Source organism: Bison bison, unplaced genomic scaffold, assembly GCF_000754665.1.
Source record: "Bison bison bison isolate TAMUID 2011002044 unplaced genomic scaffold, Bison_UMD1.0 scf7180017864317, whole genome shotgun sequence".
NCBI classification, from domain to species: Eukaryota; Metazoa; Chordata; class Mammalia; order Artiodactyla; family Bovidae; genus Bison; species Bison bison.
The window spans coordinates 7,470,632-7,496,319 of NW_011494889.1; the positions used below are offsets into that span (position 1 = coordinate 7,470,632).

The window sequence follows — 25,688 nt, forward strand, 5'->3', positions numbered from 1 at the left end:
AGAAACCTGTATGCAGGTCAAGAAGCAACTGGACAGGTCAAGTTAGAACCGGACTTGAAATAGACTGGTTCCAAATTGGGAAGGAGTACATCAAGACTGGTTATTGTCACCCTTCTTCTTTACCTTCTATGCAGAGTACATCATGTGAAATGCCAGGTTGGATGAAGCACAAACTGGAGTCAAGATTGCCGGGAGAAACATCAATAACCTCAGATACACAGATGACACCACCTTTATGGCAGAAAGCAAAGGACTAAAGAGCCTTGTGATAAAAGTGTAAGAGGAGAGTGAAACAGTGGCTTAAAACTCCAAACTCAACATTCATAAAAAGAAGATCATGTTATACAGTTCTATCACTTCATGGCAAATAGATGGGGGAAAAAATGGAAATAGTGACAGACTTTATTTTCTTGGGCTCCAAAATCACTCCAGATGGTGACTGCAGTCATGAAATTAAAAGATGCGTGTTCCTTGGAAGAAAAGCTATGACAAGCCTAGACAGCATATTAAAAAGCAGAGGCATCACTTTGCTGATAAAGGTCCATATAGTCAAAACTATGATTTTTCCAGTAGTCATGTATGGATGTGAGAGTAGGACCATAAAGAATGCTTAGTGCCAAAGAACTGATGCTTTTAAATTGTGGTGTTGGAAAAGATTCTTGAGAATTCCTTAGCAAGGAGATCAAACCAGTCAATCCTAAAGGAAATCAGTCCTGAATATTCATTGGAAGGACTGATGTTGAAGTTGAAGCTCCAATACTTTGGCCACCTGATGCAAAGAGCCAACTGATTAGAAAAGACCCTGATGCAGGGAAAGATCGAGGGCAAGAGGAGAAGGGGACGACAGAGGATGAGATGGTTGGATGGCCTCATTGACCCAATGGACATGGGTTTGTGCAAACTCAGGAGATAGTGAAAGACAGGGAAGCCTGGTGTGCTGCAGTTTATGGGATTGCAGAGTTGGACACTACTTATTGACTGAACAACAACATGGGAAGAGGATCGCCACTCTTACTCATTCAAGACATATTTATTGAACACCTACGACACATTAGAACTAGCAATACAGACTCAAACATAAGCAAGTTTCTGTTCTCTTGGAGATTTCATTCTTGAAAAGTTATCTTTTAAACTGAAGGTGTAAAACTCATTAAAAAATCCTGAGATCACTTCAGTGGGCTGTGCTAGTATTATTTTAACTCAATGAAACATAATGTGGGCTTCTCAGGTGGTGCCAGTTGTAAAGAACCCACCTACCAATGCAGGAAACACAAGAGACTTGGGTTCAATCCCTGGGTTGGGAAGATCCCCTGGAGGAGGGCATGGCAACCCACTTCACTATTCTTGCCTGGAGAATCCCACAGACAGAGGAGCCTGGTGAGCTACAGTCCGTAGGGCTGCAAAGATTTGGACATGACTGAAGTGACTTAACGCACAAAGCATAGTGGAATAGAACTTATCAGAGGATATCACATACACACCGAAGTGTTTCCTAAATATCTGGTTTCAGTTACATGTGAGTTTAATAAGTATTATATAAAATGTATATCTTAGTTGAAAGTGAAAGTTGCACAGTTGTGTTTGACTCTTTGTGACCCCATGGACTATACAGTCCATGGAATTATCCAGGTCAGATTACTGGAGTGGGTAGCCATTCCCTTCTCCAGGGGATCTTCCCAACCCAGGGATTGAACCCAGGTCTCCTGCACTGCGGGTGGATTCTTTACCAGCTGAGCCAGAAGGGAAGCCCAGGATAAAATTGAGAAATGACTCTAGACGGTTCCCCTAAATTGCATCTCAGTTTAAATCTTATTTAAAAATAAACGACCCAATCAAAAAATGGGCCAAAGAACTAAATAGACATTTCTCCAAAGAAGACATACAGATGACTAACAAACACATGAAAAGATGCTTAACATCACTCATTATCAGAGAAATGCAAATCAAAACTACTATGAGGTACCATTTCACACCAGTCAGAATGGCTGCGATCCAAAAGTCTACAAATAATAAATGCTGGACAGGGTGTGGAGAAAAGGGAACCCTCTTACACTGTTGGTGGGAATGCAAACTAGTACAGCCACTATGGAGAACAGTGTGGAGATTCCTTAAAAAACTGGAAATAGAACTGCCTTATGATCCAGCAACCCCACTGCTGGGCATACACACTGAGGAAACCAGAAGGGAAAGAGACACGTGTACCCCAATGTTCATCGCAGCACTGTTTATAATAGCCAAGACATGGAAGCAACCTAGATGTCCATCAGCAGATGAATGGATAAGAAAGCTGTGGTACATACACACAATGGAGTATTACTCAGCCATTAAAAAGAATACATTTGAATCAGTTCTAATGAGGTGGATGAAACTGGAGCCTATTATACAGAGTGAAGTAAGCCAGAAGGAAAAACATAAATACAGTATACTAACGCATATATATGGAATTTACAAAGATGGTAACAATAACCCGGTGTACGAGACAGCAAAAGAGACACTGATGTATACAACAGTCTTATGGACTCTGTGGGAGAGGGAGAGGGTGGGAAGATTTGGGAGAATGGCAATGAAACATGTAAAATATCATGTAGGAAACGAGTTGCCAGTCCAGGTTCGATGCACGATGCTGGATGCTTGGGGCTGGTGCACTGGGACGGCCCAGAGGGATGGTATGGGGAGGGAGGAGGGAGGAGGGTTCGGGATGGGGAACACATGTATACCTGTGGCGGATTCATTTTGATATTTGGCAAAACTAATACAATTATGTAAAGTTTAAAAATAAAATTAGGAAAAAAAAAAAAACCCATGGATACACACACACACACAAAAAAACTTTTACTTACCTGCAAAGCTATAAATAAAGTTAGACAACTTTGATTAATAAAATGTATGTGTCGGGGACTCTGCTAGACACCAGAGATCTAAGGATGATCAAATCACAGTCCCTGTCCATAAAGAACTCATTAAGAATGTAAACAATCAATCACAATTTGATAAGTGTTAAAACCAACATGTGTATATATCATAAGTAACTCATTTTTTGGATGTCACTCTAACACATCCTTTCACTTACTTGGTCTTTCATAACAGTCCACACAAAATATGTAAATCACTTTTGGGATATTCAAGCAAGAAATCTGCACCCAAGGCCACATAATAAGTGGCTAAGTCGTACATACAGCCCGGGTTTCTTAGCCTTCACCTACTGCTTTTTTAAATCACACGACTACTTCCTAATAGATAGTCTCATGTGGCTTTGATTTTCTTTAGTCTTGCAGTGTCCTGAACAACTTCAGAATAAGATGGAAATCATTAATATTAGTTTATCGTTTTTTTAAGTGTGAAATTTTGATGACCTATCACGTACCATCACAAGTAAAAACAGCCATCATTACTCTTTGCCTAAAAGCTGCATGACATGCCCATCTTACCTAGTTTAGCAATGTAGAGACCTCCTACCCTGTGAACTATAACTAACCTTCAAATGTGAAGGAGAGGGAAAGTCTACAAGATGTGTTCCTTTTAGAAACTAGAAACTTCCACGGTACTTCAACCAGACAACTCTTTTAATACTATTCAGCAGATTGCAATACACACAACAGATTATAACTGAGGACTGCTGGAGACAATGAACATGTTAACCTTATCTGGTGCTTCATTTAACTCAGTGCTGGACAGTGAGTTAGAAATTACAATAATGCTATGGTATATAAACCAATCTCAAGCTAAACTGTTTTAGTTTACAAAAATACTTCAAGACTTATAAATTACTTCCATTAAGTTCATGTGGCAGAAAGGCTGAAGACTAGCTGTCAACTCTAACACCCAAGGGGATAAAAAAGGCTACACAATTAACCCCAATTTTATATATTTAGTATGACAGAGATCTTGGAGACGATGTCAAATGTTCAACAGCCCACTTGAATAAGATCTAAATTATTAATTTTTTATACAATTTTACAAGTTGGTTTTCCATTTACAGTTGTTATAAAATATTGACTATATTCTCCATGTTATACAATTATATCCTTGAGCCTGTCTTACACCCAGTAGTTCGTACCCACTCCCCTACCTCTCTATTGCTCGACCCCTTCCTGACTGGTAACCACTAGTTTGTTCTCTGCATCTACCACAACCTGCTTTTAATGCTTCGACTGGGGTAGCACTTTGCTCTGTGGACTAACTCTCCTTCAGATAAAGTGAAGAAATCCCGAAAATCAAGCTGTTAGGTGTTGCAACTACTGAAAGTATACAAACGGAAGCTCACTTAGCTTTTACAATCCTGCAAATAAAAACACAAGCAATAACAACAGCTAACACTTTCTAGTGCTGATCATGTGCCAGGTATCATTCTATGCATCTTATATAAACTGACTCATATGATCCTTATAAAACCCTATGAGCCAAGTACAGTACTACTCCCATTTTATTTATTTTTTGACCATTTGGCATGTGGAATCTTAGTGCCTTTACAAGGGATGGAACCGGCATCCTCTGTATTGGAATCATGGAGTCTTAACCACTGAATGGCCAGGGAAATCCTATTCCCATTTTAGAAAGAAACACTAGCACAGAGAAGTTAAGTAATTTCCCCAAAGTCACACAGCTGAAAAGCAGGATGTAAAATACAAATCCATGCAACCTGATGCCAAGGCTAAACCACAAAGACAAAGAACTATTAACACATTTCACTACTTTCAGTAACAGATTGCAGGCATGACCAAGGAGAAGGCAGGCCTGCCCCAGCCTTCTTTCTCATATTGATACTCTTGTTCTGAACCAGTGTGGATGCTCTGTGACTCTCACTCGCCACCCGACTGGGCAGGGAGACCTGTCAAGACACCTGAGCAACGCAGAACCCTGCATGCATACTTCTCCATCCTGCAAGCAGCAGCCACGATCAAGATGACACAGTGGAGGAAGAAACTGTTTCAGAATGACAGGTCGTAGGGGAACCTCAGGTTAAGTCCAAGAAACCTTTTTAAAGTACTGTAATTACTATGTACCAAGCTCTGGGAATAAAAAGAAGAGTAACACACGGTCTCTACCCTCAAGTTCACTGCAGAATGAATAACTTAGAAAATGCAAAAAACTGCTTTTTTTTTTTTTGGTTGACCATGTCACGCAGCATGTAGGAGCTCAGGTTCCAGACCAGGGATTGAACCCATGCCCCCTGCAATGGAACGAGAACTATCAACCACTGGACCGCCAGGGAAGCCCTGCTGCATTACTGCTTTGATACCCACAGATAGAAGAGCAGGTCAGAATGAATGTGAACTGAAACATCATAGCTCTTGCTTGCTTCGTTATTTGTTAGCCTCTTAAAAGTGATAAATTACTTTGGAAGCTGATTTAAAATGACATAACCCCCCAGGCTGAGAGCACGATGGGAACATCATGGTACAATATGGTGGACAGTTAACAGAGACAATATTGAAGTATCTCACTAGTTCTCCTTGATTCAAATGGCTAAGAGCTGGAAAATATTACAGCATATTTGTATGCTGACTGGAATGAAAGTAGGTAAAAAAAAAAAAAACCGAAGAGACAGAACAGAAGACAATTCTGACAGCAAAGTCCTTTCATAGAAGAGCATGGGTTTCAGCACACAGTGGAAGGTTTGACCTCAGACAGGGACATGGGCAATTCAGTCCCATTCCATGTAATAGGAGGGAGATGAACAGTGGTAGTGGAAGGATGAGAACATTCTCTTCAATTTTTTTTTTTTTTAATTTAAATGAAATAAGCAGTGAAGTCATCAGCTGAGAGTAAAGAAGGTGGAAAGAGCATGAAATATTGCAATTGTCTTGGAGAGTGGGTAAGTCAGTTGACCAGAGAAATAAGGAAATGTTGCCAAATGGCATTTAGGGTCCTCCTGGGGTTTGTGGTCATGATTTTCAAGTGAGATTAGTCTGTATGGTTGTACATTTTTCTCTAGCTGCATTTGGCTGCTGAGGTGTTGAGTAGATAGAGAGTTCAATTTAACTACAGCAGCTAGACAAGTATGACAGAGAGAATGATTAAAATGGTAGACTACAAAATCTAACTTGGATGGGGTGGTGGGAGTAAGGAAGTGATTATTAAGAAACTGACTCATGTAATTGTGGGGGATGGCAAGCGTGAAACCTGCAGGACAGGACGGCAGGCTAGAGAGGGGGGAAGAAGTGATGTTACAGCCGTCTGACGCAGAACTCCTTCTTTAAAGGATCTTGGTCTTTTTTCTTAACGTCTTCAACTGATTGGATGAAGCCCACCCACATTATGGAGGATAATCTGTTTTACTCAAAGTCTACTGATTTAAATATTTACCAAATCTAGAAAATATTTTCACAGCAACACCTAGACTGTTGCTTGACTGAAAACTGGGCTCTATATATCCAGTTGACACAATAAAACCAACCATTTACAAAATCATTTACAGAAAAGGATGAGGATGTAGGGGATGTTTAAAAATCACTACCCATTCATGGGTTCCGAAGAGCACAATGAAACTTAGTTTATTGATGTGTGTAAGATTAGGACAAATAAAGAGAAATATAGCACTTTCCATGGATGAGGGGTGCTATATGGTGGTTAATGGCACAGATTTTAGTGTCAGAGCTCTTGGTTCAAAACTGCTCTATCCACATGTACCCCAGTGTTCATCGCAGCACTGTTTACAATAGCTAGGACATGGAAGCAACCTAGATGTCCATTGGTGGATGAATGGGTAAGAAAGTTGTGGTATATATACACAGTGGAATATTACTCAGCTATTAAAAGAACACATTTGAGTCAGTTCTAATGAGGTGGATGAAACTGGAGCCTATTATACAGAGTGAAGTAAGTCAGAAAGAAAAATACCAATATAGTATATTAATGCATATATATGGAATTTAGATGGAGAAGGCAATGGCAACCCACTCCAGTACTCTTGCCTGGAAAATCCCATGGACGGAGGAGCCTGGTGGGCTGCCGTCTATGGGGTCGCACAGAGTCGGACACAACTGAAGTGACTTAGCATGGAATTTAGAAAGATGGTAACAACGACCCTATATGCAAGACAGCAAAAGAGACATGGATATAAAGAACAGACTTTTGGACTCTGTGGGAGAAGGCGAGGGTGGGATTATTTGAGAGAATAGCACTGAAACATGTATATTACCATATGTGAAATAGATGACCAATCCAAGTTCAATGCATGAAACAGGGCACTCAAAGCGGGTGCACTGGGACAACCCTGAGGGATGGGATGGGGAGGGAGGTGGGAGAGGGTTTTGGGATGGGGGACACATGAACACCCGTGGCTGATTCATGTCAATGTATGGCAAAAACCACCACAATACTGTAAAGTAATTAGCCTCCAATTAAAATAATTTTAAAAAGCCCTGCTCTACCACTTAAGGCATGAGTCTGAGCAGCCTCTTCAACTAAGCCTGCTTCACCAAAAGGGATACAAGAGAATGGTTTATTACAACGGTTGGCATACAGAAAACACACAAAACTGTTAGCTCTTATTATTACAGGAAAAGACTCAATATTGTAAATCTACCTATTCTCCCCCAAGATCATTCACAAATTTAGTGTCATTATATTTCAATTTTCAATGAATTTTTTTATAAACTGAGTTTAAATTGTTTGAAAAATAGGTATGTGGAGGAAAAAAGAGACTTCTGAAGGAGAATATGAGAAACTCATCACCAGTCATCAAAACACAGTAGAATACTACAATTAAACACCTGTAATGGTGCAGGAAGAGGTAACTAAATAAATGAATAGTATAGAAGGTCAAGAAATAGACTTATATAGAATGATAATTTAAGATAGGATAAATGTACCATGCACCTCCGATGAACGTGGGGACTCCCAGATCGTTCATTAATTAGCACTGGCTTTTCACTTGGGAGTAGAAGTATAAACTCCTTCTGTAATTTTAGGCTAGTGGAAGCCTTTTTAGGGATGACATGAGGCTGAAATGTTATGAAACTTTAAACAGTTTTATGGGCTACGGGGTATAGCTAAGGAACTGAAAGCAGAGACCTGGAACTGATACTTGTATAGCCACGGTCGCAGCAGCGTTATTTCCAATAGCTAAAAAGTGAAAGCAAACAACGTCAATCGACAGATAAACACACAAAGTGTGGACTATTATTCAGCCTTGAGAAGGAAAAAACTGACACGTGCTCAACAGGGATGAACCCTGAGAACAAGACGCAGAGAGAAATAGGTCAGTTACAAAAAGACAAACACTGCACGATTCTACTTGTATGAGGTGTCTATTCATAGACAAAGAAAGCAGAACGGTGATAACCAGGGACTGAGGGGAAGGGGAAGTGGGAAATGGTTGTTTAATGGGTATAATCTCACTTTTGAAAGATGACAAAAAGCTCTGGAGACTGGTTGCACAACCATGTGAATGTACATTGAACTACACAGCTAAAAACGATCAAGACAATAAATTTCGTGTATATTTCAATAAAATTAAAGAGACAAAAAAAGTTTGGAATTTTTTCAGAGCCTTACAAAGTAGTCCTAGAAAAGAAAACGAGTAGTAGCCACAAAAACTTTGGAATGATAATAAACGGAAACTGGCCCAGCCATATACTAAATATATTGTAAAATTATATTAATTAAAATAGTGTAGTAATGAGACTAATCAATTCTGTATGGGCAAGAATTCAATATTATGATAAGGATGACATCACAATTTGGTGAGGAGAGACTTTTATTTCAAATAATGTGGGGTCAACTAGTTAATTTTTGAGTTTTCATTTCATGGGTAAGGGATTATCACAGTCAAATACTAAAATACATTCCAGATAAATAGAAATGAAACTGTTTTACACATATCTTGTTTCCCTTTACTATTGCTCTGCCTTTCTCATAGTTTAATACTCTGAATATTCATTGGACTGATGCTGAAATTGAAGCTCCAATACTTTGGCCACCTGATGCGAACAGCAGACTCAGTGGAAAAGATGGTGATGCTGGGAAAGACTGAAGGCAAAAGGAGAAGAGGGAGGCAGAGGATGAGACGGTTAGATAGCATCCTCAATTCAATGAACATGAATTTGAGCAAACTCTGGGAGACAGTGAAGGACAGGGAAGCCTGGTGTGCTGCAGTGCATGGGGTGTTAAGAGTCAAACCACTTAACAACTGAACAACAATAATAATATTATTTTGGCAGTCTTCTCTTTATATTCTAATAAAATATCTAATATCACCCAACTGGGTAATATATGAACAATAATAGTGCTTTGGAATTTAAATATCTTACAGAAAATCTTGACAGTCAACAAATGGAAAGTATAACTTGTCTTAAGAAAAATCTGTTTAACAAAAGAATTCACCTAAAATAGTAGGCTCTAAATTTAGTTTCACTAAACTCTGTTTTGTTAACTTTATCCCTCATCACGTGACCTTGGGACTGATATGCACTGCACCACTGTAGTCTGAAGGGTCTGCAGTCAGTAACACGCTTGGACCCTTAATATCTGAGTACCTGTCAATCAAAAAAGCTTCCATACTTTTCGAATACGTTTGACTCTTTAACAACATGGGAACGCCTGAAATGTAGACTTTATTTTCCCCAATAACTATAGTCGGCCTTTGAATCCAGTTTCTGCATCTGTGCACAAGGAGGGCCAACTATGCGATTTGAGCATCTGCAGATTTTGGTATCTGGGGTGGGGCCTGGAACCAATTCCCCGAAGGGTACTGGGGGATGACTGAACATCAGATTTTCCATTTTAAGTTACTAGGTTAGCATTTATTCCATGGCAAGTCAAAGGACTGCTGAAAGGGAACACTGAACATTTTGGGGTTTACAAAATGTCTTTCACAGATGGTGTGGTAGGCAGAATGACTTCTTAAGATGTCTAGATCCTGGTCTACAGAACCTGTGAATATGCTATATTACATGGCAAAGGGACTTTCAGAAGTAAAGTTATAGACTGCAAGATAGATACTCCCCTGGAATACCCTCATGGGTCTCATCTAGCTGGGTCTCCAGCATTGCAGGCAGATTCTTTATTATCTGACCCACCAGGGAAGCCCTCAAGATACATATTCCCCTGGAATATCCTCGTGGGTCTCATCTATTTATAAAACCCCACGAAAGCAGAGAACTTCCTCTGGATGGATGTGGAATCGATGTGGCAGAAGGGGAGGCCAGAGCTATCTAAAGTGTGACAAGGACTCAATGCATTATTGCCGGTCTGAAGATGAAGGATGCAGGTGAGGAATGCAAGAGGCTTTAAGCATCTGAGAGGGGCCTGGCTGACACAACAGCAAGGAATGGGACCTCAGCCCTACAACTGCAGGTAACTGAATTTTCCTAACACTCTAACAGGCTCGGCAGCAGATTTGTCCCTGCAGCCTAGGCCGGCTGATGACCTGCTTCCAAACCTGTGAGACCCAGAGGAGAGGAACCAGCCTAGTCCACCCGAACATCTGACCTACGCAAGTGTGAGAGAATAAATCTGCACTGTCATAAACCACTAAGTTTGGGGCAATTTGTTATTGTGGGAATATAAAACAAACATATGGAGGCACTGGATTCTTTTACATACTAAACCACCCTCCGCCCCCCAAAAAAAGGAGGAAAAAAGAAGAGCAGATACTGTTAGGGATAATGTAAGAGGGCAGATTTATGACTGTCCTTTTTTTTTTTTTTTTTTAAAGCTAGACCTGTGGGTCACTGTTTTTAGAACAAGTGGTAGGAGAGTCACTGGTCCAAGAAGCATACTTGGTACAAGAAAATTTAGTCCAGTTCCCATTAATCAGGAATTACTTCCTATTAATCAGATACTGACAATGTTTTTGGAGGGATTATCTTCCAAGGAGTGACTAACACCCAAGTGCAAAGAATAAACCAGTTAAGAACATTTCTTCAGTGTAGTTCCACAGTGTTTAAAACAACCTCCCTCCCCCCGAAAAAAGCTACGCCACAGAACAATAATTGTATTTTTTCCTATCCTATTCCCCTTCTTGGTCACCCAATTCCAACAATAAAGCTAAAATCCTACAATAAACTAAGTAAAAGTACAGGAAAAAAACCCCCAGCAACAGGCATTTGACACAGGAGAAGAGGGATCAGATAACTTTTTCATACCATTTAAGTACTGGCACCATTCCAAATAAAACTGCCTAGTCAAAATCCCATTCATTTAGTAAATATTACTTACAGAACAGCTTCTAGTGACAGGCCCTGTTCTAAACACTAGTGACAGTACAATGCTATCAAGTAATTTCCCCTTCACGGATCACTGCCTTGCTGTGCCAAAGGGACTTGCATTACTCGATGAAGCTATGAGCCATGCCGAGTAGGGCCACCCGAGATGGACCGGTCCTAACGAGGAGTTCCGACCAAGCATAATCCACTGGAGGAGGGAATGGCAAACCGCTCCATGAGAACCTCATGAACTGTATAAAAGGACAAAAAGACATGACACCGAAGGACGAGGCCCCCAGGTCTGCAGGTGTCCAATATGCTCCTGGGCTACTAACAGCCCAGAGAGAATGAAGCGGCTGGGCCAAAGTGCAAACGACGCTCAGTTATGGATGTGTCTGGTGATGAAAATAAAATCCGATGCTGCAAAAAATGGTACTGCATAGGAACTGGAATGTTAGGTCCATGAATCAAGATAAATTGGACGTGGTCAAGCAGAGATGGTAAGAAAAAACATCGACATCTTTAGTTCACATCAGTGAACCAAAATGGACGGGAATGGATGAATTTAATTCAGATGATCTACTACTGTGGGCAAGAACCCCATAGAAGAAATGGAATAGCCCTTATAATCAACAAAAGAGTCCGAAATGCAGTACTTGGGTGCCACCTCAAAAATGCCAGAACGATCTTGGTTCGTTTTCAAGACAAGCCATTTAACATTACAGCAATCCAAGTCTATGCCCCTGCCACTGATGCCAAAGAAGCTGATTAGTTCTATGAAGACCCAGAAGACCTCCCAAAACTAACACCAAAAAAAATGTTCTGTTCAATGGGGATTGGAATGCAAAAGTAGGATGTCAAAAGATATCTGAAATAACAGGCAAATTTGGCCTTGGAGAACAAAATGAAGCAGGGTAAAGGCTAACTGAATTTTGCCAAGAAAATGTATTGGTCATAGAAAATACCCTTTTTCAACAACACAAGAGACGTCTTTACACATGGACATCATCAAATGGCCAATACTGAAATCAAATTGATTACATTCTTTGTAGTCAAAGATGGAGAAGCTGTATACAGTCAGCAAAAACAAGACCTGGAGCTGACTTTGGCTCAGATCATCAGCTTCTCATGGCAAAATTCAGGCCTAAAGAAAGCAGGGAAAACCACTAGGTCAGCCAGGTATGACTTAGATCAGATCCCCTATGAATATGCAGTGACGGTTAATGAACAGATTCAAGGCATTATATCTTGCAGACAGAGTGCCTGAAGAACTACGGACGGAGGTCCGTAATATTGTACAGGAGGCAAACAAAACCATCCCAAAGAAAAAGAAAAGCAAGAAGGCAAGGTGGTTATCTGAGAAGGCTTTACAAATAGCCAAAGAAATAAGAGAAGTGAAAAGCAAGGGAGAAAGAAAGGGAAAGGTATATCCAACTAAACGCAGAGTGCCTAAGAGCAGCACAGAGACAAGAAGGCCTTCTTCAGTGAACAATGCATAGAACTAGAAGAAAACAACAGAAGGGGAAAGACTAGAGAGCTCTTCAGGAAAACTGGAGATATCAACGGAACATTGTGCTCAAAGATGGGCACAATAAAGGACATAAACGGTAGAGACCATGTTTGTTTAATCTATATGCTAAGAAATGCCAGGCTGGATGAGTTACAAGCTGGAATCAAAACAGGCGGGAGAAACATCAACAACCTCGATATGAGGAGGATACCACCCGAAAGGCAGAGAGTGAAGAGAACTAAAGAGCCTCTTGATGAGGGTGAAGGAGGAGAGTGAAAGAGCCAGCTTAAAACTAAATATTAAGAATGCGAAGATCATGGCATCCGGCCCCATTGCTGCTGCTGCTAAGTTGCTTCAGTCGTGTCCGACTCTGTGCGACCCATAGAGGGCAGCCCACCAGGCTCCCCCGTCCCTGGGATTCTCCAGGCAAGAACACTGGAGTGGGTTGCCATTTTCTTCTCCAATGCATGAAAGCGAACAGTGAAAGTGAAATCGCTCAGTCGTGTCTGACTCTTCGCGACCTCGTGGACTGCAGCCCACCAGGCTCCTCCGTCCATGGGATTTTCCAGGCAAGAGTACTGGAGTAGGGTGCCATTTCCGGCCCCATTACTGCATGGCAAATAGAAGGGGAAAAGGTGGAAGTAGTCACAGATTTCCTCTTGTTGGGCTCTAAAATCACTGTGGATGGTGACTGCAGCCCTGAAATTAGAAGACATTTTCTTCCTGGCAGGAAAGCTATGACAAAGCTAGACAGTGTGTTAAAAAGCAGAGACATTACTCTTTGGACAAAGGTCTGTATGTCAAGGCAATGGCCTTCCCAATGGTCACGTAAGGTTGTGAGACTGGACCATAAAGAAGGCTGAGTGCCAAAGAATTGATGCCTTTGAACTGTGGTGGTGGAGAACACGCCTGAGAGTCCCTTGGATGCAAGGACATCAAACCAGTCAATCTTAAGGGAAATCAACCCTGAATACTCCCTGGAAGGACTCATGCTGAAGCTGAAACTCCATTATTTTGGTCATCTGATGCAAAAAGCTGACACAATGGAAAAGCCTATGGTGCTGGGAAAGCTTGAGGGCGGGAGAAGACGGCGTCAGAGGATGAGATGGCTGGATGGCATCACCGATGCAATGGACATGAACTTGGGCAAACTTCAGGAGATGGTGAGGGACAGAGAGGCCTGGTGTGCCGCAGTCCATGGCGTAGCAAAGAGTCGGACACAACTGGGCGACCGAACGACAACAATCAAGTAACTTGCAGGCTAGTGGGATGGGCAGAATGATAATACATGCAGTTACTGAGACATGTAGAAAGTACAACTAGGGCCCAGAAGTTAAGGCAAGTCTGATGAGTAAAGGCTGAGCTACAGTCGGAAGGAACAGGGGTTGTATTAATAGCTGAGCAACGCTGGAATTGGACACGCCACACAGAAGGATCAGCATGTGTAAAAGACATTGGTTACAGTATAGCCTATTTGGATAACTTAAAAATTTCATTGTGTGAGCATAAAGAGTGAGTATTAGGTGGAGGAGTGGTAGCAGGGGACTGGTAGCAAAGGTTTTTTTTAATGTCAGGTGGACCAAAAAAGGCCTTAGTTATTAGACTTTATCTTACAGGTGAATTTTAAGCAGAGGAATGGCACCAATCATTTATGTTTCAGGAAGATTACTTTGGTCACAGAAGGAAAGACGGATTAAAATGAAGTAATATTTGAGACTGAAACTCATAAGAAGTCTATTACAGAAGCAGAGATAATGAGGGCCTGAACTTGAGAAGCAATAGGGGAAATGGGGATAAGAGAACTAAAGAATATTCAGAAAGTAAAGTATGTGATAGACAGCACAGGTTCCCAGCTATCCGCCTACTCACAACTCACCACAAAGGCTGGAAAAGCCACACACCCTCCTTCTCAGCTTCATCACAGTCACTGTGAACCAACTCTGGACAATCTCTCAGGAAAGGAAGGTGGCTCTTGCAAAGTCTTTCCCTTCTACTATTAAAAGGAGAGGTGCATGTGGAGAAAGGTCCTACCTACCTGTCTTCACAGCTCAGTGAATGAGGACACCATGGTGCGTGACAGTCATGTTACAATGACGAGCGGACGACGCAGGAACAAAAGCCAACAGGCCGAGGACAGCTGAGTGAAAAGATGAAAAAGTCTTGGTCCTTGCTGACTTGGCTGAGCTCCTCAACTAATACAGGGACTGCTTAATCTCTGGATTAAGGATCCTTCCAGTTTAAGTCACTGATTGTCAAGCTCTCTCTTACTTTCAGATAAAATTAACCAAACTAAGAGACAGGAAGGGTTTGAAGGGTTTGTAATAAAAAGTAATTTAAGTTTTACTCCCAAGGTGTTGGCTTGGGAAACTGAGCAGAAGATGCTAGTTATCGAGATAAAATTACAACACAGGAAACGTGTGTGTGCACGCCCACGGGCGCATGTAGGAGGGAGGGCTGGGTAGAGAAAGGGGAAGGGGCCTGAGGTCAGGAAAGGAGAAAGGGGAAAATGTTTGTTCCTGGACATGTTGATTTAAAGATACTATGGAATCACTTAGGTTAAAAGCATACTCAGGTGAGTCTGAAACGCTTTCAAGAAGATGGAATTAGATTTACAGATGTGCGGGGAGTCAGATCCTGTCATACCTGAATGGCCTCACACTCTTGGAGAAGTACAATGGGGTGAGGAGGAGGATCAAAAGAATGGAGTCCAGACAAAAACTTCTTCATCTGAAGACTCCTAGAAGGTGTCTATGACTCTGAAGATGTACAGATACTACTTAAAAATCGGGAAGAAAATTGTTTATAGAATGAAATCTACAAACATCATTATATTACTGCATATTTTTGGTTTCTAAAAATTCATTTAGCAGCACAAAATCTGAATCTATGACAAAGGAAGACCCTGTGCACAAGTGACTGCCAGAGACTGGCCCAGCAATTGAAGCTAACCTGAATCACTTGCTTTACTGTGTATGCCAGTAAATTAGCAATATGTGAATAACCTCATTCCCAAAATACATGTGAAAGAGTTATGGAAGAAAAGAAATCATCAGCAGCTCCCAGTCTACTGAACAGGAAAAACACAGTCAACTAGAGCAGGCAACAGTCTCACAGAGAAAGAGGAACACGGATACACCGCAAGAGGTGCCTATGAACAGTGGCTCTAAGCACAAATCAAAGGCTGATTTTCATGCTTACAAAGTCTAGACGAGATAGACAGCTGATGTACCAGGCCTGTACCGACAGACCACAGCAATCCTCATCAAAGGCATTTATGATGAATAGGAAGTACTACCAAAGATAAAAGGAATTTGCCCTTGACATCAAGCAAAGATGCTTCAAAAACCAAAACCGACTTGAGAAAAAATGAGTATAATAGCTACAAATTTATACCTCAATCCACTGGTCTTGATTCTAAAACATAACTCCGACCACACTGCTCCTCACCTTGAAAACTTTAAGTGGTTCCCCCTGGCTCACAGACCATCCCCTCAGCCCCAAACTAATAAAAATTCTAGCCAAACTGAAAGTTTTGTCTCCTCTCATGCCTCCTACACTCCAGCTACACTGCATTTCCCACATACAACCTGTGCTTTCCTCCTCCTGCCCGTCTGTCCGTGCTGACTATTCCTTGCCTGCGGAAACTCTCCATTCTTCAGGGTTTCCCCCCTTTATTTCTCAGCATTCCATGATCCTACGAGAGCACTGTCTTCTTGGCAGCTTGTTCTGCTCTCACCAAAACCATGGCATTGTTCCGAACTGTTACGACTGGTGTATCTCCCCCACGACACTCTAAATGCCTCACAGAAGAAAGCGTAATTCACTCATTTTTGTGACTTTTACAGGGTTCTAACTAAATAACTGTAGGTTGCTGAGTTAGTGACATAAGACACTTACTTACAGACCAAAAGCCCTCAGGAGAACATATAAACTCAAGTTTATTAGAAGTCTAGTAACAGCTATTTACCATTTCTGATAAACATGCACATGCTCCTCCTGTTGACAGGAAAAAGCAATATATAAGAAATAAACACAGGAACTATTCAGTAGGGAAAATAATGAAACAGACTGTGGTCTAGAAATTCTAGATCCTATTTGTAGCTCTCTGGGCAGGTACCTTTTTCTCTATTTACTTTGCAACTACCTACTTCACAAAAGCTATATGAAGAAAAATATCTTTGTTATCTAGTTAACATTTTAAAGATCTTTCAGAACACTCCTCCCTTCAAAACATACTGGTTTGAGAATCATCTCTAGCTTTTCCTACGTTTACCACATAGCAATGATTTCTGTTATTCATAGACTACCTAAAGTGTAAAGAAGCCCATTATAAGCCAAAGAATGTATCTCCAGTTTTATTAAAAAAGCAAAATGTTCTCTTCCTCTACTTTCACAGATTTCTTTTAGGCAATGCAACTGGCCCTCTGGCCACTGCATAATCTTATCTATAAAGGGGTTTAACAACCTAGAAGAAAATGTATACTGTGCTCTCAAAAGCAGAATATATCCTGAGGGATGGTGTGCAACAATCTGCACGAATAAATAAGAAACCAAATTCAGATAACTCAAGGGGGACTGGGCAGAAAGAGTAAAAGGGCAATAAAATTCTTGAAAAATCAAGGCTTCCACAGCTATGCACAAAAAGTCTAGATCTAGAGAATTATTTCTTAACCAGTGACATAGGCCAAAGACTTTACAAAGTACCATGCTCTTTTAAAATCTCTGGTTCTGATTATTCCTCTCTGGAACTTTTTCCTATCATACTCCATTCTTCTCAGTATGCTAACCTATCTCCTTTCACCTCCAAGTTCATATGCAAACTCAAAGGAGTACTCTCCTCAGGTCCCAAGCAGTCTCTAAGGCCTTCTCACATAATTCCCAGATTGAGGCATAGGAATTCCTTCCTACCCAAGAGGTTACAGTGCAAATTTAAAAACTTAAAAACAATACAAGGGAACACAAAGTTGAGATCTGTGAGTGAGAACCAAGACTCCTAACCTCCCGTATCTTGGCTCTTCTTCATCTTTAAGCCAACAAAAACAATGCTGGGGACTTTTTCACTTGTCAATCCACTTAGGAAATTTTAAACATCTCAAGTGGAGGTGACCTCTTATAAAACAAAAACTAATCAACCGAAAGGAAACAAACTCAAGCATGCATCTAACTGCAACAGCAACTGTGTACCGGTTATTTCAGTGGCGATTAAACGCAAACCAACGTCTGGACTCATTCCTGTGTGCTCGCAGTACTCCAAAAGTTAGATGACATAACAAACCCGTTCTTCTCTCCCGCTCCTGCGGCCACGTCAGATACCTGTTGCATCACCTGGTAAGACGTCTCCAGATTCTAGGAAAGGAGTACCACCATGAACCCCTAAATAGCTGGGCTATTTTCTGGATAAATTTTAGCCTCATTCATTTTAATGAGGTTGCCTTGGAGGCTAGGGTGCGTTGGCTCCTGTTCACCTTTAAAGAGACTCTAGCACTGGCGTCGACAAGCGGTGACTTTCTGGACTTGGAGGGGCTTGGGAGTTTTTGAAGACGGGCTGCTTCGGCAGAGCGGGCAACTGGGGTGGGAGAAGCGGGGTTGCCCCGGAGTTCCGGTGATGGAGTGGGAAGTCCGACCTGCGACCCAAGCTTCGCGGAAAGGGCACTGCTCGTCAGCCAGAAGGTCGGGCCCAGCCCAGGGTCCGGGCCAAGTCGGGGCACGAGGGAGGTTCGAGGCGAACCGAGTCTTGGCCAAAGCCCCGGGGCAGACCGGGAAAAGCTAACAAGCACGTAGACGTTTGCAGGGATTAAAAAAATAATCGTCCCCTCCCCCAACCCCGGTGAACCAAGCGGGAGGCGGCGACGCCAGGCTGGAAACGCGAGGGGCCGGGTCCGAACCCATCGGCGAGAGAATGCCGGCCGGGGCCGGGCTCGGGCGCCGGCGCCGTACTCACCATGTCGTACACGTTGAGCACCACTAACTGGTTAGCCCCCATCCTCCTCCCGGCGGCCGCCGCCTCGCGCTCCAGCCGCTCCGTTCCGCGGGGCCGAAGCCGTTCTCACCCACGCGGACGCCTCAGGGGGCCGGAGCCGGGCCCTAAGCGCACAGCCCGGCCGGCGGGAGCCAGGGCGGAAGCATCGGGAAGCTACTCGCTCCCGGGCGCCGCCGACAGGACCCTCCGCGCCTACGGTGCCGGACCGCTGGCGGCCCGCTCCGGCTCAAGCGCCTCCCTCGGCGGCAGACACGTGGGGGAAGGCGGGGCCCGAGCAAGGGGCGGGCGCCGGGCTCCCGGGGGCGGGGCCGGCCGGGGCTGGGCCCGCCTGCGCTCTAGCCTCCACTGCCGCACTCGCACCTAAGATGGCGCAACCTTGGTACTTTTCCGCCCGGGAGGAGCGTGTTCCCAGAAAGACTACAATTCCCAGCATGCAATGAGGAAGCGCAGAGGCGGAGTCTCAACTGCAGTCTTTCCTTGCGGTGCACTTCCAGCTGTCGACTACAGTTTCCAGCATGCTGCGGGGGCCGGGTCCTGCTAGCCAGGCTTAGCCCGACTACAGCTCCCAGCATGCAGTGCTTGCGGTGTGCGCCCTTGCCTTGCCGTCCGTCCTTGTGGGCCCTGAGGTTGTCTATATGCTTCTTTTATCCGTTACTGTTGCAATTGGTATCTGTCGCGTTGAGCTTGATGAAGCCTTACGAATGTGGCAAAAGATTACATTGATAACCCTGTTTTCCAAGTCCCTCCTCACTATTATTTTGCAAGGGGAGAAAAATAGAGGAAGGTGGGTTACTGGCAGGAGAAGGGGTATAACATGCATCCAGTTAATTCTCAATGTGGAATTTTACATTTTATGAAACTATCCTGCTGCAATGGGAAGACAGCACAGTGCTCATAGATTAGCACAACCCTGGGACACAGTAGGTGCTTTTACATTCATTCAAAAAATACTTGTTGTGTACCTGCCCTTCACCAGGTAGTGATGTAGGCCCTGGGGACTATGGCGTAAACAATAGGGAGGACGAGCAAAATATGCTTTGTAGAGAGTTAAAATAGGATGAAGTGATTGAGAGTAACCTTATATTGGCTGCAGTGGGAAGGTCTGCGTAAGCTGCTGAGGTTTAAGCTCAGAGTTGAGTTCAGCTCAGTTGCTCAGTCCTGTCCAACTCTGCGACCCTATGGACTGCAGCACTCCAGGCTTCCCTTCCTGTCCATCACCAACTCCTGGAGTTTACTCAAACTCCTGTCCATCCAGTCAGTGATGCCATCCAACCAACTCATCTTCTGTCTGGTTTTCCTCCCACCTTCAATCTTTCCCAGCATCAGGGGCTTTTCCAATGAGTCAGTTCTTCACATCAGGTAGCCAAAGTATTGGAGCTTCAGCTTCAGTATCAGTCCTTCCAATCAATATTCAGGACTGATTTTCTTTAGGATTGACTGTATCTCCTTGCAGTCCAAGGGACTCTCAAGCATCTTCTCCAACACCACAGTTCAAAAGATCAATTCTTCAGAGCTCAGCTTTCTTTATAGTCCAATTCTCACATCCATACATGTCTACTGGAAATACCAAAGCTTTGACTAGACTGACCATTGGCAAAGTAATATCTAAGCTTTTTAATACACTGTCTAGGTTTGTCATAACTTTTCTCCCAAGGAGCAGGCATCTTTTAATTTCATAGCTGCAGTCACCACCTGCAGTGATTCTGGAGCCCAAAAATATAAAGTCTCTCACTGTTTCAATTATTTCTCCATCTATTTACCATGAAGTGATGGGACCGGATGCTGTGATCTTAGTTTTCTAAATGTTGAGCTTTAAGCCAGCTTTTTCAGTCTCTTCTTTCACTTTCATCAAGAGGCTCTTTAGTTTTTCTTCGCTTTCTACCATAAGGGTGGTGTCATCTGCATATCTGAGGTTATTGATATTTCTCCTGGCAATCTTCATTCCAGCTTGTGCTTCATCCAGCCCGGCATTTCACATGATGTACTCTGCGTATAAATTGAATAAACAGGGTGACAATATGCAGCCTTGACATACTCCTTTCCCTATTTGGAACTAGTCTGTTGTTCCATGTCTAGTTCTAATTGTTGCTTCTTGACCTGCATACAGATTTCTCAGGAGGCAGGTCAGGTGGTCTGGTATTCCCATCTCTTTCAGAATTTTCCACAGTTTATTGTGATCCACACAGTCAAAGGCTTTGGCATAGTCAATAAAGCAGATGTTTTTCTGGAACTCTCATGCTTTCTCAATGATCCAACAGATGTTGGCAATTTGATCTCTGGTTCCTCTGCCTTTTCTAAATCCAGCTGGAACATCCGGAAGTTCACAGTTTGCGTACCGTTGAAGCCTGGCTTGGAGAATTTTGAGCATTACTTTGCTAGCGTGTGAGATGAGTGAAATTGTGTGGTAGTTTGAACATTCTTGGGCATTACCTTTCTTTGGGATTGGAATGAAAACTGACCTTTTCCAGTCCTGTGGCCACTGCTGAGTTTTCCCAATTTGCTGGCATATTGAGTGCAGCACTTGAACAGCATAATCTTTTAGGGTTTGAAATAGCTCAACTGGAACTCCATCACCTCCATTAGCTTTGTTCGTAGTGATGCTTCCTAAGGCCCACTTGACTTCACATTCCAGGATGTCTGGCTCTAGGTGGGTGAGCACACCATTGTGGTTATTTGGGTCATGAAGATCTTTTTTGTATAGTTCTGTGTATTCTTATCACCTCTTCTTAATACCTTCTGCTTCTGTTAGGTCCATTTCTGTCCTTTATTGTGCCCATCTTTGCATGAAATGTTCCCTTGGTATCTCTCATTTTCTTGAAGAGTCTTTCCCATTCTTTTGTTTTCCTCTATTTCTTTGCATTGATCACTGAGGAAGGCTTTCATATCTCTTCTTGCTATTCTTTGGAACTCTGCATTCAAAAGGGTATATTTTTCCTTTTCTCCTTTGCCTTTCGCTTATTTTTCTCAGCTATTTGTAAGGCCTCCTCAGACAACCATTTTGCCTTTTTGCATTTCTTTTTCTTGGGGATGGTCTTGATCTCTGCCTCCTATACAATATCATGAACCTCCGTCCATAGTTTTTCAGGCACTCTATCAGATCTAATCCCTTGAATCTATTTGTCACTTCCACTGTATAATCATAAGGGATTTGATTTAAGTCATACCTGAATGGTCTAGTGGTTTCTCCTACTTTCTTCAATTTAAGTCTGAATTTGGCAATAAGTTCATGATCTGAGCCACAGTCAGCTCCCAGTCTTGTTTTTGCTGACTGTATAGAAATTCTCCATCTTTGGCTGCAAAGAATATAATCAATCTGATTTTGGTATTGACCATCTGGACATTGCCATGGTCAATACTGAAATCAGATTGATTAAGCTCAGATCTGAATGACAAAAAAATAAACCCTACAAATATCAGGAGACAAAGGGAACAGCAAAGCTAATTGTTTCAACCAATTAGGAAGCTATTCCACAAGTGCATGCCAAAAGGTGGCTTGGATATTGGGGTAGTGAGGAACATCTAAGAAATTAATTTTGAATATTTTGGAAGTAGAGTCTACAGGACTTGCTAATGGATTGGATGTTAAGTTTGTTAGAGACTACTCTAGGATAATTTCTAGAGTTTTGACTTCAAAAATTGTGTGGATGATGGTGCCATTTATAAGATATGATAATTGGGAAGAGCAAGTGAGGAAGAGAGGAAGACTTAAGGTTTGGTCATTTTAAGTTGGAGATCCCTTTTAGACATCCATGATGTCAAGTACCAAAGTACATTTGTATGTAGAAAGAGAGAAATTGATAATGTAGGACAGGGGGTATTTCCATGGGTGAGGTAAGAAGGGAAAGAGATCCAATGCATAAATGAGGGGTTGGCCTTTAGTCGGAGCGATGCTTTATCTGTACTGACAGCATATAAGGTGCATATGATGGCATGGAAGGTATAGAAGACAAATGAAGGCAGTTCTTTTCTGATTTGTTTTGATTTTCTCAATGAATAAGAGGTAAGATGATCACTGGAGAGTTGGGGAGGGGTGGGATATAGGGAATTTGAAGAGAGCTGCTGCTGCTAAGTCGCTTCAGTCGTGTCCGATTCTGTGCGACCCCATAGATGGCAGCCCACCAGGCTCCCCCGTCCCTGGGATTCTCCAGGCAAGAGTGCTGGAGTGGGTTGCCATTTCATTTGAAGAGAGAGAAGGTATTAAATAGGGAATACAAATGTACTAGGGAAATAGTGTTGAATTGCCAGGCAGTGTTGAGTGACAGTAAATGCTGTGTGCATGACTGTCCTTAGGTTGTGGACAAAGTTCCAAAATTCTTTTTTGGTGTACCCAGCTGCTTTGTTTCTCTTCCTCACTGTGGCCTTCCTCTCCTCTAACCCAGTTGAACAAACTACAGGTGTCGGGAGAGGCAGGCGCTCTTCATTAAGCACATCATAACACCTCCTCGGAGAAGGCAATGGCACCCCACTCCAGTACTCTTGCCTGGAAAATCCCATGGACGGAGGAGCCTGGTAGGCTGCAGTCCATGGGGTCTCTAAGAGTCAGACATGACTGATCGACTTCACTTTCATGTATTGGAGAAGGAAATGGCAACCCATTCCACTGTTCTTGCCTGGAGAATCCCAGGGACGGGGAAGCCTGGTGGGCTGCCGTCTCTGGGGTTGCACAGAGTCAGACATGACTGAAGCGACTTAGCAGCGGCAGCAACACCTCCTACTGAGGGCTCAAACTACTGGTTCATTTCACCTCTTACTCGAAACACCCCCTTTGCCCTTTGTGAGCTGACCTACTCTCTCAGCATGCCCCCATCTCCAATCTCCGTTTCTCTCTTTTTTTAATATTTATTTTTATTTATTGGCTGCACCAGGTCTTAGTTTGTTGACAGTCACTCTTTCATTTGTCTTTATGCAGACACATCATTTTACAGAGAGAAATATTTCCATGCTATTTTTCTATTGTTTTCCTTCTTCTCCTGTTTTGAGAGTTTTTATATCTTCCCTCTCTACATCTCTTGATTCATCCCTTCTCCCCCTCCCACAGTGTACAGACATACATATGCACACGATGTACACAAAATGCTGTGTACCTTTCCATACCTTTTCCTGTGTTCTCATATCAGAACTTTTGTTTCATTTATATAATGGGATCATACTGTAAAGACTTCCCTGCTGCTTGCTTTTCTCATTTAATGAAATCTTGCAGAAAATCTTCTAAATCAACACACTGATCAATATGGTCAATGAACAATCATTTATTCAACTGTTCACCTGCTGATAGACATTAATTCTCCCTCCAGCGTTCTGTATATGTATGTGTGTGTGTATATATATATATATAAAATTCTGTGTATATATGTGTGTGTGTGTATATATAATTCTGTGTATATATATGTGTGTATATATATATATATATATAATTCTGTGTGTATGTATGTGTGTGTGTGTGTGTATATATATATATATACACACACATTGATGTATATGAAACTGAGGAGGGCATGGCTACCTACTCCAGTATTCTTGCCTGGAGAATCCCTGTGGACAGAGGAGCCTGGCAGGCTACAGTCCATGGGGTCGCAAAGACTCAGACATGACTGAGCAACTAGCACAGCACGTTTATAAAACTATTTGATTGTATGTATATGTTGGTCCTCCTAACTCATGGGTAAACTTCTAATTTCTAAGAGCGAGTCCAAGAGGATTAATATTTTTAATTGATCTTGCTAGATTGTTTTCCAAAAAAGCTTTAAAAATTCACTTTTCCTTCAGAAATGCAGAATTTTATTTTTTCTCATCCCTGATTCTCATTCCTTCCCAAGAGTGTTATCCTTCTGAGTTTTTGCCATCAGGCAAGAAAAGTAACCTCACTGTAACTTTGGTTTATATCTTTCTGACTGCTGGTGTGATTGAACATCCTTGGTGGATAAGCACCTGATTTGGAGCCAGTCTGCCTGAGACCTCACTTACCAGCTGTGTGACTTTAGAAAAATTATTTACCCTCTCTGTGGCAGTTTCCTTGTCTCTATAATGGGATAATAATAGTTCCCATTGCATAGTATGGTTGAAGAGTATTAGATAAATCATTGGGACAGTTTCTGGCACATAGTACACAGTAAAAAAAGTTTTTAATATGTTTATTGGCTATTTGAATATGCTCTTCTGTGAAATGATGATATCTTTTGCTCACTTTAAATTGGATCATTTTCTTTGTTTTTTTTTTCCCATCAAACATTTCTATCAGATCTCGTTTCAAAACCCCTTTCAATAAACCTTTTAAAGATGTTTTTCATGTATGGCATATACCTTTCATGTTAAATTTAATTCTGTGTAACTTGTCACTATAATGAATAATTTTTATCATTTCTATTGCTAACAAACTGTTATATAAATATTATAGAGAAAAGGTATTGGATTTTAAATATTTATCTCATATTGAGCCATCCAATGGTCTTATTCTAGGAATTCTTGTTCCTAATTTTGGGTTTCCTAGGCATATAATTAATTATTGAAATTAATTATCTCCTTTCTCCTCGTAATGATTATCTCCTTTGTAATGATTATTTTCCTCTTGTAATATAAGAACCTTCAAAACAGTGATGAACAGCAGGTATCCCTGTCTTTCCTGATCTTAGTAAAATGAGAAATTCTATATATGGAAATAGCTTTGATTTGTCCCATCAAATCAAATAGCAAGTCCCATCTTGCTCCTCATCTTCCAATCCCGATGTCTGTGCTATGGCTTTCAGACTTGTCTAGCTAGCCTCCACAATCACATAAAGCAATACTTTCCCCCACTATTTGGTGAGGGGAAAGGAATCAGTTTATGAAATTAAAGTCCAAGGAGGGAATGAAGAACATGGACTATGGTACCTCCCCCCGGGTGGGCCCTGCACAGCTAAAGCTCAGCATACCATGTATCTTCTGCTTTTCCTCCATAAGTCAGTTCTTTTAAGCACACACACACACACACACACACAAGCTCTTGCTCATTCTCCTCTAGTTGGATCTTCATTCTTCGAATATTAATTGTTTAGAAAGCTGTGGTCATGTT

At 42.0% G+C, this 25,688-nt stretch overlaps 1 protein-coding gene across 2 annotated transcripts in view; it reads right to left on the bottom strand.

Moving 5' to 3' along the window:
• Positions 1–18,864, bottom strand: part of DESI2 (desumoylating isopeptidase 2) — a 42,976-nt gene extending 24,112 nt beyond the window's left edge. The window contains exon 1 of one of the 2 annotated variants that reach the window (XM_010852905.1): positions 18,602–18,864. In XM_010852905.1, the coding sequence (XP_010851207.1) occupies positions 18,602–18,643 (42 nt within the window). In that variant the 5' untranslated portion in view covers positions 18,644–18,864. The other variant, XM_010852906.1, reaches the window with a different exon arrangement.
• Between the last annotated feature and the right edge of the window lie 6,824 nt (positions 18,865–25,688).